Below are 15,878 nucleotides of genomic sequence, written 5' to 3'. Positions count from 1 at the left end.
GTTTTGAACGAAAGAAAATCCATTGGTAATAACACTGTGTGTGTGCATGTGAAGCTTGTATAAATGTGTTCTGTGTTAAATGTTGGTAAAGATACTCTGTTGGTGATGAGTGGTATAAAGGTATTGTATAATTGTTGTTTTGTTTGTGATGGCTGTGTTGCAGAGCCTGGTGCGGGGCAGTGGGAAGCTGGTGCTGCTGGACAAGCTGCTCACACGGCTCCGAGAGAGGGGCAACCGCGTGCTCATCTTCTCCCAGATGGTCCGCATGCTGGACATCCTTGCTGACTATCTGTCCTACAAGCACTACCAATTCCAGGTATGACCCCGAGGGGGCACTCTGACCACAAGAGAGAGGGCAGTCGCTTTCCATACTAGCAAGCCTGTCTATGTCTAGCAAGCCTATGTCTATTATAGGAAGCTCTATTTACTGGCTAGTGGCCATGTACAGTCAGCCAATGTAGTAGTTACCTGAAACCCACTCCAGATTTTGCAACCTCATCCACTGCTCTTCTCCATGTTCAAGAATTTGGGTGTTATTGCACAGTGGCGTAATATAATTGCATTTTGTGAAAAGGCAGTGAAGTGATGAACAGACTGACTCATACTTGCATACATCCAATCATGTGTGCACTGTGTAGATAGAGGTTGATGTGTGTGTAGATAGGCATGGGTCCTGTATGAGAGCCCATTGTTGTAAACATATTTGCATTATTCTACCTTTTCGTCATCTAATATCTGTGTAAGGGCAAGATCTATTACAGCTCCAATGTTTTAGTTATGCTAAACTAAATAAGGCTTGAGTGCATAGTGCATACCCCGGGAGTGTCAGGGAGTGTGTGTGTGTATGAGTGTGTGTGTATGAGGGAGTGTGTGTATGAGTGTGTGTGTGTGTGTATGTGAGTGTGATTGCACTAGACTCAGGTGATAACGGAATCAAGTGTCAGGACAGCAGTTAACACGCTTGCCAAAGCGGACCCATCTCCTCGCGCCCATGGTTATTTTTATCTGCCAGCTATTTTTTGATTGGGACTCGACGGTCCTCTGCAGGTTCTGGCTGGGCACAGCCACTCGCGTCTTTGTGCTGTTTTGCCTCTGGATTTTGGCGGACCTTCTCCATCCTGCTTCAAAACATGCACAATACGAAAGTTGTGCTGCCGCCTTGAAGAATGCTGGGTACCCTGTGATAGAGAGCAGTGTAGCTGTTGTATGATTGAGGCATAGCTGTGGGGGAGCTCTTGGAAGGGCGAGGAGCCAGATGTCTGACAGCGTTTGTTTTTGCTCCCTCGTCTTCACAGCGTCTGGACGGCTCCATAAAGGGTGAGCTTCGCAAGCAAGCACTGGACCACTTTAACGCCGAGGGCTCGGAGGTATGTGCACTTCCCATTCGTCACGCTTTGTTTACTTATTTGCCTGTTTATTTGTTTGTTTTCTATGTGACTACTCTGGGTGATTGCTCTATGATTTGGACCCCCACCCCACCCCCCCCCCACCCCCATCTGCGTCAGAGGGCATTTGACTTGGCCTGGCCATGTCTTGAGGAATGTTTTTTCGTGCAACGTGGGAAAAGTACCCTTCTGTCCTCTCGCAGCTCTAAAAGCCATGCAACCTTAACCTCTCTGTTCTGCCCGGTCTTTAGATAAGTGTTGCATTCATTTGTGTAATTACCGTGAAAGTGAATAACTGGAATGTTTACTTCTGATAAAAATAAAAGCAAACTAGAAAGACACTCTGATAGCACATTTGCCCTTGGGGGAGTTCTACACTATCGCAGTGTTATCTTGCAGTCCATCTACAAATGCCCTGAATATCATTAAGTATTTTTGAAGTATTTTTACGCGTAGGTGACCTGACGGGTACATGGACATCAGCCCATTTCAGATCACAGATGCCTACTGCTGCATGCCTAGAAGTATTAAAAGCATAACCACATTAAAACACATGGCTGTCGAGTGCAAACATCAACGACGTGTACCAGAATACCTAATGCAAACACGTGCCAAATCCCTTCATGCCCCAGCTCAGATTCTTTGGCTCTTGTGCAGTTGGGTTTGAGCTCAGCTCATGGACATATTGTCTGTCCTATCAAACAGGACTTCTGCTTCCTGCTGTCCACGCGGGCTGGAGGCCTGGGCATTAATCTGGCCTCTGCCGACACCGTGGTCATCTTCGACTCAGACTGGAACCCTCAGAATGACCTGCAGGCTCAAGCCAGGGCTCACAGGATTGGACAGAAGAAGCAGGTAAGCTCCATGCTCTCCAAACACACAACATCTGCTCCTGGCTATAGCTGTCCAGCCGAGCCATATTCCTTTCACATGTCGTGAAAAGTCGGGAAAATCTACATATTGTTGACTATTTATTGCTAAAGTCTCAAGCTTTTAAATATTTTTTGTTTATGTAGGTGAATATTTATCGATTGGTGACCAAGGGAACTGTGGAGGAGGACATCATTGAGAGGGCCAAGAAGAAGATGGTTCTGGACCATCTGGTCATTCAGAGAATGGACACCACTGGGCGCACTGTGCTGGACAACAACACCTCAGGAAATACAAAGTGAGAGGCAGATTTTTGTGCTGAGATGGTTCATCTTTAGGGTCATTATGTACTTTTAACCCCTCGAAAATAGATGTATTTTACTTTTCTTGTGGTTTAATTGGCATGAATTGGATTTTCTTTTAGCTCGAACCCTTTCAATAAAGAGGAGCTCACTGCCATCCTGAAGTTCGGTGCTGAGGAACTTTTCAAGGAGGCAGAAGGAGAGGAGTCAGAGCCACAGGTTCCTGTCATTACTTAACTTAATGACTCTTCTCACCGTTTAATTTTTCAAATTCAACCTTTTGCATTGTTGGCAGAAGCATGCTTTCCTGCACAAATGAATGGGGAAATATGGCTTGTTAGTAAAACATGGCTGCTTGTTTGGCAGGAAATGGACATTGATGAGATCCTGCGCTTGGCAGAGACTCGCGAGAGTGACCAGGGATCTAGTGCTACTGACGAGCTGCTCTCTCAGTTCAAGGTGTGTGCCCTAAATATCCCCACCACACACACACACAGACACACACACACACACACACACACACACACACATAGGCCCCTGTTGCTCACACAGGCTCCAGCTGCTCAGAGAGGCCCCAACTTGGGCCTAGATGCTTAGAGAGACACAGAGAGCTGTGCTAGACCCACTGCAGACCCCTCACACCCACACACCCCCACCCACCCACACACACACACACACACACACACTTTTTGCCTACTGGTCTATCCTTCCAGTCCTCAGTCTCTGAGCTTCCCCCTCTGACAGGTGGCGAACTTCACCATGGACGAGAACGTGCCCGAGCTGGAGGAAAGGCAGCCTCGCGACTGGGACGACATCATCCCTGAGGACCAGCGTCGGCGGATCGAGGAGGAGGAGAAGCAGAAGGAGATGGAGGACATCTATATGCTGCCTCGCAGCCGCAGCTCCAACAAGAGGGTACGCTGCAACATCCCACAGCACTCACAAACACGCACTTCTCAAGCTCCATTGAATGAGGCATCAGGGAATAGTTGTGCATAATATATAATTGGAAGGAATCTTGGATAGCACGTCTGTGACCCATAGCATGTGCTTGCAGTGTGCAGTTAACAACACTCGGCACACACACACTGTTCAAAGGCCTCAGGGTTGCTGCTCTAAACCCAGAGATTTGACCCGCCATGTTTTCTCTCCTGTGTTTTCAAAGGCAGCTCAATTTGCACTGTCAGCCAATTTCTCGTCTCAGACCCTTCTCTCTGTGAACCGTTGTTTTGATTTACAAGCTTACAAAGCTGCAGTTCTGGGGTGCAACCTCGCAGAGCGCCTCAAATCCAAAACACCCTTCCCAGAGGGTCAGCCTGACCTTCTCCCACACTTTCTCCAACACAAACCCCGTCCATGGTGTGCATAGCCTCCCCGGCGTCTCCTAAAGCAAAGACTCCTGTGGTTGACACATCCTTGGTTTCATGCAAGTGATGCCTCCTCAAGTCTGCATCTTTGGCCTGACTTAACACCACCTCCCTACTGTCACTGCAACCTCCCCAGTCCTTCATAAACAAAAACCACAGGCAATCCCAAACATAATCGCCTCCTGCAATTCCAGTCTCCAAACGTCCAATCTCCACACTCGTGCGTGCAGTTCATCAAGTTCCCCCACTGCCTGCCCCCAGCTAAGGGCCCCCTTCCTCCTCCTCCCCCCTCCTCCTCCCCCTCTTTCTCCTCCACCGCCATCGGCTCCCCACACTGCCACAGAGCGAGTGGTTTATTCAAGCCAGACGTCGGGTGCACTCGCTCCAGATGGTCCTCTGTGAAGTGCTCCCCGAGGCCCAACGCAGCCTTTTCCATCTCCACTCGCAATGTGTGATGTCGCTGGCGCTCGTAATGACTCATTAGATTTTATAGCCCTGCACTAAATCCGTGCGTGTGTGTGTGTGATTGGGTTTGCACTTTCAGTTTGTGTGTGTGTGTGTGTGTGTGTGTGTGTGTGTGTGTGTGTGTGTGTGTGTGTGTGTGTGTGTGCGCGTGTGATCATGTATGTGTGTGCTTGTATACCTCCATGGGATTGTATACGTGGGTGTGTGTGAGAGTGAGCGAGAGCATGGTTGTGTGACTGTTGCGTCCTCGCACCCTGTAATGAGTCGTTAGGTTTTACTGCAGGCTGGGCTCCCCTGTGATGCCAGCACACTTGTCTTTACCACAGCCTCATTAGTCCCCCTGCCGCCTGAGATCATACAAATCACACACACTCTCTCTCGCTCTCTCACACGCACACACACACACACACACACACACACAAACACACACTCTTTCTCTCTCTCTCTCTCACTCTCACTCTCACTCTCACTCACTCGTACACACACACACTCTTTCTCTCTCTCTCTCTCTCTCTCTCTCTCTTACATACATGCACACACACACTCTTTCTCTTTCTCTCTCTGACATACATACACACACACACACCCGAGGGACCACCAGGCCTTACAGCTCAGAGTGTTTGTTTAAACACTCACACTCACACACAGAGAGTGAAGCATAATAATAATTTCGACAGTCTCTTTAAATCATGGTTTTTGGACCTGTTGCCAGGTTCTCTGAATTGGTCCTTTGGCGTAGTTCTTATGTTTCTGCAATCCTTGTCTGGATCCTTATCTGGACTGCTTAAGGAGATTAGTCATAAATATGAAAAAGAAGTAAGAAAATGTAAATAGCATAAGGCTGCACCGGATTTGACATGTGATACATGTGATGTGTCTGTGTCTGTAGGCACGGGCCAATGACAGTGACAGTGACGTTGGCTCCAAACTCAAGAACCGCTCATCTGGGTCGGACAGTGAGACGGACGACAGCGAGGACGACAAGAAGCCCAAAAGGCGTGGAAGGCCGCGGGCACGCAAGAACAATGTGGAGGGCTTCACAGACGCCGAAATCCGCAGGTAATGCATCCACCCCAGCTGTGTTTATAAGACCAGAGAAATTTGATCATGTAGTTTTATCCCAAGCAACCAAAGCTCAATCCTGATAATTTGCTAACTGGAATCATGGCCTTTATGTTGTGAGCACTATACCCTAAACATCTTCTGTATTTGTACTCATCAGGTTCATAAAGGCTTACAAGAAGTTTGGAGCACCTTTGGAGAGGTAAAGCATCTTTATCAATATTATTATAATTATTAGTATTAGTTAGCTGTATATAAAGTTTGAACAGCAAGGATGTCAAGAAATAGACACTAAGCAAGATTGGTCCTACTTTCTGGCTTGAATTGAGTTGTGTCCCATGTTCTTAGATGGGCTTGGTGAAAGCCACCATTTTGTAAGTCTGATAATGAAAATAAACGTTTGGTACCATGGAGACTGAATGAGGGTTGTGCCATCCTTGTGGGTTTGTTTTAAAACATGAACTCAAATGATCTATGATTTTCATGGCTTTTTAAGCACAAAATACTTGTTTTAGAATACAGCTTAAACAATACACTTGCCTCTTTGTGATGTTTGATTGTTCACTGTGTCCTACTGGTCTGGCTGTGGTTGTTGAGTGTGTTGCAGCCATGTCACCTCCTCTGTTGTGTTTCTCTCAGGCTGGAGGCCATTGCACGGGACTCGGAGCTGGTCGACAAGTCCATCGCCGACCTGAAGCGCCTGGGAGAGCTGGTGCACAACAGCTGCGTGACAGCTGTCCAAGAGCATGAGGAGCAGCTCAAAGAAAACCCTGCAGAAGGTGTGTGTGTGTGTGTGTTTTGTGTATGCTGCCACACCATAACAGCAGACCTGTTGCTGGACCAGAAGCGTCTCTAATCTGGTGTGGCGTGGAGCTATTCGCTAGACGTGATGGGTTCTTTGTGGCTCACACACACTCAGTAGCGAGCCTATGACCTTGGCTGACTCTCTACCTCCTGTTTTTCTCTTCATGGCACTGTGCTGCCTCTGCAGCTAAGGGTCCTGGGAAAAGGCGAGGGATCAACATCAAGATCTCTGGCGTGCAGGTCAACGCCAAGTCCATCATTCAGCACGAGGAGGAGTTTGATCCCCTGCACAAAGTCATCCCCTCCAACCCTGCCGAGAGGAACAAGTGAGTCTTTGCTTTGAGACATACACACACACACACACACACACACACACACAGGCCCAGTGACCTTCACTCTAAAAAGCAAGCATCGGAACAACTCTCATTTTCTGTCCAGGCATTTGAATTCCTCCATTCTAAACACATGTAAAGAAGAGTTGACAAAAGAAGAATTCAATTTATCAATAGCCACTTGTGTATTGTATGTGTCTGCAGTGAGTGAGCGTCAGAGGTATCCTCCAGGTGCTTGACCTAATGAACACCAACAGGTCCCTTGTAGCTTATTGTTACCCACTCACTTTCCCAGGTTCCAGTTGACGTGCAGGGTGAAGATCCCCCACTTTGATGTGGACTGGGATCTCCAGGACGACACGCAGCTTTTGCTGGGCATTTACGAGCACGGCTACGGCAACTGGGATCAGCTCAAGACGGACCCAGACCTCAAACTGGCCGACAAGGTACACCTACCTCAAGACGCTGTTGTAGTTGATTTCTAGGGTTACTAGTATCACTCTGTTCCATGAAAAAGCACATAGTTTACAACAGAGCCAACTGTTACAAAATGTACATACATTTCCCAAAATACTACTAGTAAATAGTATCATTTTGTCACCTTCCTAAAATAATGGCATAATATTTTTTTGCCTAAATCATCATCATTCAATTTTTGGTTAACTTTTTGTGTTTTCTGAAAAACTTGAAAAAAATGACTTTATTTTAGGAAGGTGACTGTTTTAAATATAGAGCAGACATGGTAGGATTAGTTAGGAGTGAATTCAGATGGAGAGGATGAGGGATGAAGAAGAGAAATAAAGAACAGACATATTGGCGAGTCTGGCTCCATGTAGTAATGGAGTGTCATGGAAATGTCATTAAATCAGTGTGACTGTGGCTTCTTTTCACACGTCTGTTTGTGTTGAGTGCAGATCCTCCCTGATGACCCGGACAAGAAGCCCCAGGCCAAGCAGCTACAGCTGCGGGCAGACTACCTGCTGAAGATGCTCAAGAAGGAGCAGGACAGCAAGAACCTCGCCAAGGCAGGAGATGAGGTACGCACCAGCCTCTCAATCTTCGCATGTCAATAGAGTTATGGTCATATATGCCATAATTTGGATTAGTTAACTCTGGAAAGCCAAATACCAAATTAAATAAAGGAAAGCTAGTGTTTGATATGGAGTTTGGTGTAAGAGTAAAATACTATTTGTATGTAGATAGGCAAAACAGCAGGGCAACACTATGTAGAAGCTGCCACATTTTCACACTGGTTTTAATCACAGTAAACATTTTAAATGGATGTCATGTGTCCAGATTTTGACTTTTTTGTCGGGCAGGAGCGTGGACAACTCAAACCTGGTGTGAAATCATAAAAAAAATCTTCAATGAAGATTATTCAGTCTTTATCTCCTCCGTGTCTCCTCTCAGGTTGTTGTAAAGAAGAGAAAGCCTCGTGTGAAGAAGGAGAACAAGGTTCCCAAAGATGAACTGTCCAATGACATCTCCTCTCCGCGTCTCTCAGACAACCCCTCTGAGGAGGGAGAGGTCAAGGTAGATCCTCTTCCGCAGTGCTCAGAGTGGAGCAATGGGAATTAGTCAGTTGAGGCATTTTCTGGATAGGCAACTGATCTGTATATCAGAGCACTTTGAGGTGCATCTAGTTGTTAAGTTGTTAGTCATGAACGTCTATTGCTTCATATTTATGCTTCTGCACTAACATTACTTTAACATTTGAAATGGTAGTTATATGGTTGTTAACTGTTAACGGTTGTTAACAGGGCATTATTCCAAAATAAACACTTCCATCCATACTCGTACAAGCTTTTGCTTCCCCACCTGGGTTTCCATTACAGTAAAGACAAACTGGCAGATGGTATCTTAGTTCATAACACATACGTTATGAGGGTGTGTTCCCTGAGTGTTGTCTGTGTGTTCCTTAGGATGACACGGCTGATAAATCACCTGCCAAAAAGAGACAGAAGAAGAAAGACAACAAAGAGAATAAAGAGAAGCAGGGAACTCCTAAGAAAGAGAAAGAGAAGAAGCGTACCAAGGCCAAAAAAGAAAAGGTGTGTTTTTTTTCTTTCTGTATTATGGGAAAATGTCTGCTCCACACCTTTCTTGTAAAAATTTGAAATATGACTTCATGGCTTGTCTTATTTTCCCGATAATGATTGACATTCTATACATTATCCTGCTTATTATGCGACTACTTGACAAAACTAAAAAATAAACTCTTCATGATATGTCTCTTTACATATCTCTTTACACATTTATTTGTTACCGTTTTGTTTTGCTGAGAAACTAGATATAGTAGAAATATATATATATAGAAAATAGTTCACACGCTAAACTTGAATCATCTTGAACATTCTTTAGAACACAGCTGATCAACCGTCTGTTTTCACTTTTGAATGAAGTTCCATTGCAAGAAGTGACTGGACTACTTGCGGAGTGATATGAAAGACGAGAATAATAAGCACAAAACCCATTTTCCTTGACAGCGGTCTGTTATACACACCAACTGTCTGTTATACAAAATTATCAGACCTCCACATTCCGCATGGAACATTTTACAGCATTATGAAGAGCCATGTAATAACTAAATATGTACCTATGTAGTAATTACTATGTAATTAGGTAATTATGTAGTTAGTGTGCTGCACAGCCTTCTGTACTGTACAGCATCATTAAGGCTCAAGCTTAAAAAAAGAAAATAGTACAAATGTAGTATTGCGTAGCAGTGCTAAGTGTCCTCTCCTTTCAGGCGAAGGCAGGAGCCAAAGGGAAGAAGCCCCAGGGGCCAGTGCACATTACAGCGGGCAGTGATCCTGTGCCAATCGGAGAGGAGGACGATGAGCTGGACCAGGAAACCTTTAGCATTGTGAGTCATTCTCTCTCTCTCTCTCTCTCTCTCTCTCTCTCTCTCTCTCTCTCTCTCTCTCGAGAATAAATCAGAGCAGAATGCAATGTGAATGTGTGGCATGGTTGTTAGGATACCAGAAGGTGTTTAGTTGCCCCAGATGGTTGTGAATGGATATGTTAGTGTGTTTATGTATGTATGTGTGCGTAAGTACAAGCGTGTACTCAGATACAATGTGTAATATGTGTTTTCTGTTTCTATGCTTTCGCATTACCATTTTGTATGTTTGCATACTTTTGTGTTGTATGTGTTCAATTGATTTAAATATATGTGTGTGTGTGCGCGCGCGCATGTGTGCAGTGTAAGGAGCGTATGCGGCCAGTGAAGAAGGCTCTGAAGCAGCTGGATAAGCCTGACGAGGGAATGACCGTGCAGGACCAGCTTCAGCACACGCGCACCTGCCTGCTGAAGATCGGCGATCGCATCACAGAGTGCCTTAAAGCCTACAATGACCCGGAGCACGTCAAAACCTGGCGCAGGTAACACCACCTGCCCAGCTAGATACGTGACAGGCATCCTAGTGCAGTCCACTGATATGTGTGCACATTATTGTACATGGTCCAAATCTGCAGTCCTGCGTTTCACACTTTCAAAGGCCATCGCAAGCTATTGCCAAAAGACATGAGTGGACTTTGCATGTCTTTTCAGTAGTTAGACTGCTAGTTTTAAAACTCCTTTTTGTTACTTTTAATTCTCATTACTAACTTTGTACATTTGTGTCTGTTTTGGTGTTCCAGGAACTTGTGGATTTTTGTGTCCAAATTCACGGAGTTTGGAGCCAGGAAGCTGCACAAGCTGTATAAGATGGCTCAGAAGAAACGCTCCCAGGAGGAGGAGGTAAGCACGCTTCCCAGCAGCTCCACTCATGGTTGTATAGCTCTGAGACATTCAATTCAATTAAAATTAATTGTCTTTATCTACATAGAGCCAGTAACAATTGAAATAGTCTCAAGGGGTTTTAGAGCCCAGTGTCTGAACCCTCAAGAGCGATCGCTAAGGCAACCATGGCATGGGAGAACTCCTCCTTAACAGGAAGAAACCTTCAGCAGAACTCTGCTTCTAAAGGGCATGTAGAGATAAATTCATGAGGGATGTTCCATTATCACAGATGGTGATGTCTCAAAGAATGTTTTGGAACATGCTTGAACATTGCTCAGAGAAATCACTGGGTCCAATTTTTGTGTCTCCTCGGCAGAACATTTCGACCCTAATCATTGTTATCTTTTTGTTATCTCCAGAAAGAGCATCGGAAGAAGGAGGACCCAGGCAAGAAGAGGCCCTTCAGGCCTGAGCCCTCCGGCTCCAGTCGAGACTCCACAGGCACCCAGGCCTCTCAGAAGGGCCATCCTTCTGGGCCCCCTGGACACGGTCACCACAGAGACCCCTACGGCCAGCCCAACAAGAGACACTTCCCAGGAGATGGTGAGATGCTAACACAGGGTGGAGAAGAGATTTATGTGGGAAATAAAGAACTTAAATCTGTGAGAAGCATCTAAATGTAGTTGTAAATAGCCCACCATCCTAATATATGATATATATTTGTTTAATTAATCTAGCCAGTGCTTAAGTTTTGCATTTTGGGGGGTATTTTTTGGTATTGTTATGGTTGGTGTGAAACAGAAACGGATAATCACGTGTGGTTGATGCTGACCACCACTGTGGTGTGTTTCTTGTTGCAACAGACCGAGGAGACTGGAAAAGGGACCGAAGCTACGGTTACCCAAGCAATAGCAACCAGTCATGGCAGGGGGACCGGCACCACCCCTACGACCGCTACAAGGACCATCACTATGGCGACCGGCGTCCCCACAGCGACTCCTACCGGAGCTCAGGGGGCTACCGCAACAGCGGCTCCCCACGGAAGAGGCCCTACGATCAGTACGGCAATGATCGTGACCACAGAGGCCACCGGGACAACTACTATGACCGGTGAGCAGAGGGAAAGGGAGTTGCACCTAATTGCTAAAGCTATCTCTGGAATATCTCTGGAATTTGTGCTCCAGGCTCATTTCCAATGAACTCTTTGGAGTCCTTTAGTTTCTCCTCCGCATTCTTATAAATATTAAATAAGCTTGGTTGTTGATTGGTTGCTGTGGGAAACCCTACCTATAGCACTAGGGATTTCTAGTGAGAGAACATCTCTCGAGAGCATATCTGAAAGAAATAATTGCCTGCAACACTATGTGTCCGATGGTCCTAGAATGGAAAGAAGCATCAGGTACATTTTTTGTAATTGCAGTTCGCTTATCTATGTTTTGTAGCCATTTATATCAGAGTGTTGCGTATAGTCAGGTTTCATCAGATTAGAAGTGCAGTGCTCCAGCTGTGGGTGGATTTGTTTAGACAGTCAGTACATCTCAGGTTTAGTGCTACAGGCAGACACACTGCAGCCGTTAATGTCAACCATTCCTGCTTCCTCAGACACATGGACCCCAAGAGGAGACGACCCGATGACTTCCGCTCCCAGAACTATGGCAGCAGTGGAGGAGGAGGAGGTAGTGGAGGAGGAGGAGGAGGTGGTGGTGGTGGTGGAGGCCATGGTCCAGACTTTAGGCGGATGCCCGATCACAGAGGACCCCCAGGTAACCCTGGCTCCAACGCGGGGCCAGACCACCACCGGCCCTTCCACCCGGACAAACCCCCTCCCCTGCTGGATCCGCGCTCCCCACAAGCCCAGAAGTCTCCCCACGACTCGCACTCGCCCACTGAGCGCCCCCCCATCGAGGCCAAACCCGCGGGAGACTTCAACTGGAACAGCAGGTAGACGCCAGCTCCGGCCCTTCCTCCGACTCCTCAGGCCGAGAGGCCAGACACAGTGCCCAGGAAAAGCTACCCTCACTCTAGGGGGAAAACGGGGGAATGGCTAGCTGCTGCTGCTGCCAAAGCTCCCGGCCTTGGCCTAGAGCAGCCAGTGGCCACTTCCCTCCTCAACACACAAACAACCTGCTCAACAGAGGAGGGATCAAGACAAGCAAGCACCATCTCTGCCAGCCCCATTACTCTCCCTCCTCCCATGGCCGCCAGGGGATGCAGCCAGGAGCTCTGCCCCCCTTTAGGCCCCCCTCTCTCCCCCCAATCCACTACCTGAGGCAGGTTACAGCCTGACCCCCAAGGAGTAGACAAGAGACACTGTTTAACTGTTAGCTGCATTTCTATGGACTCTGTGAACTCAGCCGTGAGAAATGTTAAGTCCTATGGACTGTCACAGGAACAATCTTCAATGCCTTTTTGAAAAGAACGATTGAATGACACATTTGAAGTGCCTGACGCATTTGGCCTTTTGAAAGTAAGCAGAGAAGGGATTGACCCACCTACCCCCTCAGAGTAAAACATTTATTTTTTTGATGTTTGTCGCTTTTGGTTGTTTTGTAGTTTTCATTGTAGTATTTTCCAAAAAAAATAAGAATCTCTCTTCTTAGAAAAGTAGTCTGTTTTACAAAAGAAACAGATTGTGTCTGCTGCACCTTCATACCATCGAAGCTTTAAGTTGAGTAGCTCTGGTGAAACTTATCATGTGTTTTTCATTTGACTCTCCCCGACAGCACATTTCTCGTAGGATCAAGCCTTTACAATGACTCTCAGTGGATTACACTGAAACAGCTTACTTTTTTTTATAACAATGTCACTTTAAATGTTAATGATGAATCATTAGTAACCACTTTTGGTTTTTCCATCACTGAATTGACCAGTCTGCTAAAAAAATGTACCATTGATATGGCTTTTTTTATCAATCCCTTAACTGTGCTACGAGCACATAACTGTTAATAGTTGCCCAGCTTAATGGCAAGAGTGGGCGTTTATGCACCAGTATTCAAGGTCCGTGTGTATCTTTTAGGGACGACTCAGAACACTATGATATGTAAGCTACTCTTCTCTTCATCGTTTTTGTTTTCTTCACTTTGAGCCATTTCAATGCCTGTTGGGCCCTCTTGGGCCAGTACGGGCAGTATGAAGACTTCTCCTGCATCTGATATTGCACTAAAAGTTCAGTACTCTACAAGTCCTGTTTTCTACTTTGTAAGTATTGAGTGTCATGGACTCGAGACTCATTCTTTCTTTCGTTCGTTTGTCATCAGTGTGCTTTATTATTCTGCCTTTCAAAGTCATGAAAGAAAGGAAAGAAAAGAAACCAAGTGATCCAAGGATGTCAGATCAGGATCGTCTCCAGCACAGAGAGCAGCTGACTCTGGCTTGAATCCGGCCCTGACATGGCACAGATCCGGTCTGCCGCTGTCCAAGCAGACCGCCAACATTCAGCAGTCAAGCTGACCCACAATCCTGATCTATTGAACATGAAACATGTGGATTTATTTTTTAAATGTGTTTAGCGTTCTCTCCATGTGTGCCTTAATTCTGATGTACATTCACATGACTGTATGGATGCCTGGACGTTCAATGATTTGAACATAGAGATGTCTCAGTATTAGGTGTTTGTGATGGGAGTCGTAATCAAGTAACTCGAGAAGACGACTCAAGTTTACTTGAGGAAGGGGGTGGGAACAAACGTGTGGGTTGTGTGGTTCCGTAGTGTCATGGCAACAGAAAGGGATGAGTTAATGTGTTTGAATTCAGTGTGAGCGTTAGTACTCTCAGAGTGCGACAGTTGTGTTTGTACCAAGAGAGTGCCCGGAGAATCTTCCACCCCTTTTCACCACAACGCCACACCCCGCCAACCAGACACTACCCAACAGCTCTCGGAGCCAGGCTGAGCTCCACAGATATGCCAACCAGAGTAATTTATACACAAGATGAAACTAAAATGCCACTGTTCAATCAGACTGAACTGTACATATGTTTATAGACCTATATGTATTAAAGTTTCCTACATCATGAAAAAGTTACATTTGATGGTGTTTTCTTTTTCACTTTTATCTCAAGATTGAGATTAGTGTGTTTTTATAATATTGCTTATAACAAAATACATTTAAAAAGCATTAAAAGTGCATTCAAAATGTCTGGGGCATTTCCTTTGACAACATAGGATCCACTAGGTGGCAGTGTAAGCCATATAAAGTTAGCTAGTCACTGCAAGTCGCAGGGAGATCAAATACACAGGACACAAGATTTCCAAAACAAATCGACAGGACAATTTATTTTCGCTCAATAAATAATTTACAATATGTACAGGTAGCATGAGGCACCACTTTAGTCCTACATACAAGCCAAGTTTGATCTCTGGCAAACCCTATGCAATATGTTTAGTTTTTGTTTAGTTTAGATTTTGTGTTTTTATTCTTTCCTAGGTTTACAACTTTGATGAGCTCTATCAAGTTCATGACAAGTAAGAGCTAAACACAAACAAAAATATAAAGTGCTTCTTCCATAATGAAAACAACAACAACAAAAAACACCATTGAATTCCCTATTTATGAATATGGTTCAGTTCTGATTTGTTTTAGATCTGTTAGGTTGATTAACATTTGGTGTGTTGTTTCACATACATAAAACCTTTTCTATTTTTAAATAAAAGGTCACATTCACTGTACTCACATATATAAAATGTCAAGATTTACAAAACAATTTAACAACAAATAAACACTATTCTTTTTCAAATGTAACAACTTTTACAAACCTATGTACAGACTCACATTACACACAAAGAACCATCCATTGATAGAAATTGACTTTACAAAGTACACCTATCAACACAAAATGTCCACATTACAATCATTTAGTTGTTTGATATCTTTTTTGTTAGCTTGTCTTACAGACTAAATTAATTCTGCACTGGCACATGCTTGCTTGGCAGTAGTCCCGCCTGCCTGATGTTTCAGTGTAAGCATACATACCCTCTGAGATTTTCACCTCAGACAGACAGATCTAGAATACATTTGTCGGCAAAAGTTTGATTGTACCTCAGCATCGAGGTGAATTACTTGGGAGTTTTATTCAGGCAGACGGATGTTTAATGTGGGCTTTAATTGGATACAAAAATCCACGCTGTGAGACTGAATATACACCATGGGCCAATTTCCATCAGCAACTCTTCCTGCAAATCAGGGAGCGACGTGCACTTTCAACTTGCCTGGGGTGTTGATCTAAGCTTCTACCGCATCACAATGACCTGATAATGGAGTTTAACATGGGAGTGGGCATGTTGTTCTAACATTAGCATTGATATTAAGAGGTACCCAGAAGCAGAGAATTTTTCTTAATACAGCAGACGTTTTTAGTGCTATAAACATTAAACTAAACCTCCCCGATCCCCACATGACTGTTTCTTTTAAAACTCTGACTTCATGTTTAAAACAAATGGTGCTAGAAGAGACAGTAACAGACGAGAAAAAAACAAACACCGACCGATGCCTCTTTTCCAATGGAAGTAGTGGTGAGGACGATCTGTGGATAAGCAGAGCTTGGCTGACATATACACTCCGTTACATCTC

The 15,878-nt window shown here is 45.0% G+C and overlaps 1 protein-coding gene across 5 annotated transcripts in view; it reads left to right on the top strand.

Moving 5' to 3' along the window:
• The window catches only part of chd2 (chromodomain helicase DNA binding protein 2), a 32,261-nt gene extending 17,932 nt beyond the window's left edge, over positions 1-14,329 (top strand). For all 5 annotated transcript variants that reach the window (XM_048256795.1, XM_048256792.1, XM_048256794.1 and 2 more), the window contains 21 exons: positions 164-316; positions 1,296-1,367; positions 2,091-2,240; positions 2,402-2,553; positions 2,680-2,776; positions 2,924-3,016; positions 3,302-3,472; positions 5,279-5,448; positions 5,612-5,653; positions 6,091-6,230; positions 6,443-6,581; positions 6,883-7,033; positions 7,502-7,624; positions 7,998-8,120; positions 8,510-8,638; positions 9,337-9,453; positions 9,793-9,971; positions 10,230-10,329; positions 10,731-10,914; positions 11,175-11,421; positions 11,914-14,329. In XM_048256795.1, the coding sequence (XP_048112752.1) occupies positions 164-316; positions 1,296-1,367; positions 2,091-2,240; positions 2,402-2,553; positions 2,680-2,776; positions 2,924-3,016; positions 3,302-3,472; positions 5,279-5,448; positions 5,612-5,653; positions 6,091-6,230; positions 6,443-6,581; positions 6,883-7,033; positions 7,502-7,624; positions 7,998-8,120; positions 8,510-8,638; positions 9,337-9,453; positions 9,793-9,971; positions 10,230-10,329; positions 10,731-10,914; positions 11,175-11,421; positions 11,914-12,256 (3,075 nt within the window). In that variant the 3' untranslated portion in view covers positions 12,257-14,329. The remainder of the gene's footprint in view (positions 1-163; positions 317-1,295; positions 1,368-2,090; positions 2,241-2,401; positions 2,554-2,679; positions 2,777-2,923; positions 3,017-3,301; positions 3,473-5,278; positions 5,449-5,611; positions 5,654-6,090; positions 6,231-6,442; positions 6,582-6,882; positions 7,034-7,501; positions 7,625-7,997; positions 8,121-8,509; positions 8,639-9,336; positions 9,454-9,792; positions 9,972-10,229; positions 10,330-10,730; positions 10,915-11,174; positions 11,422-11,913) is intronic.
• The last annotated feature ends 1,549 nt before the right edge of the window (positions 14,330-15,878 follow it).

Source organism: Alosa alosa, chromosome 11 (genome assembly GCF_017589495.1).
Source record: "Alosa alosa isolate M-15738 ecotype Scorff River chromosome 11, AALO_Geno_1.1, whole genome shotgun sequence".
In the NCBI taxonomy this organism is placed as follows: domain Eukaryota; kingdom Metazoa; phylum Chordata; class Actinopteri; order Clupeiformes; family Clupeidae; genus Alosa; species Alosa alosa.
Note: the sequence above shows the minus strand (reverse complement) of the source record. Positions and strands in the feature narration are given on the sequence as shown.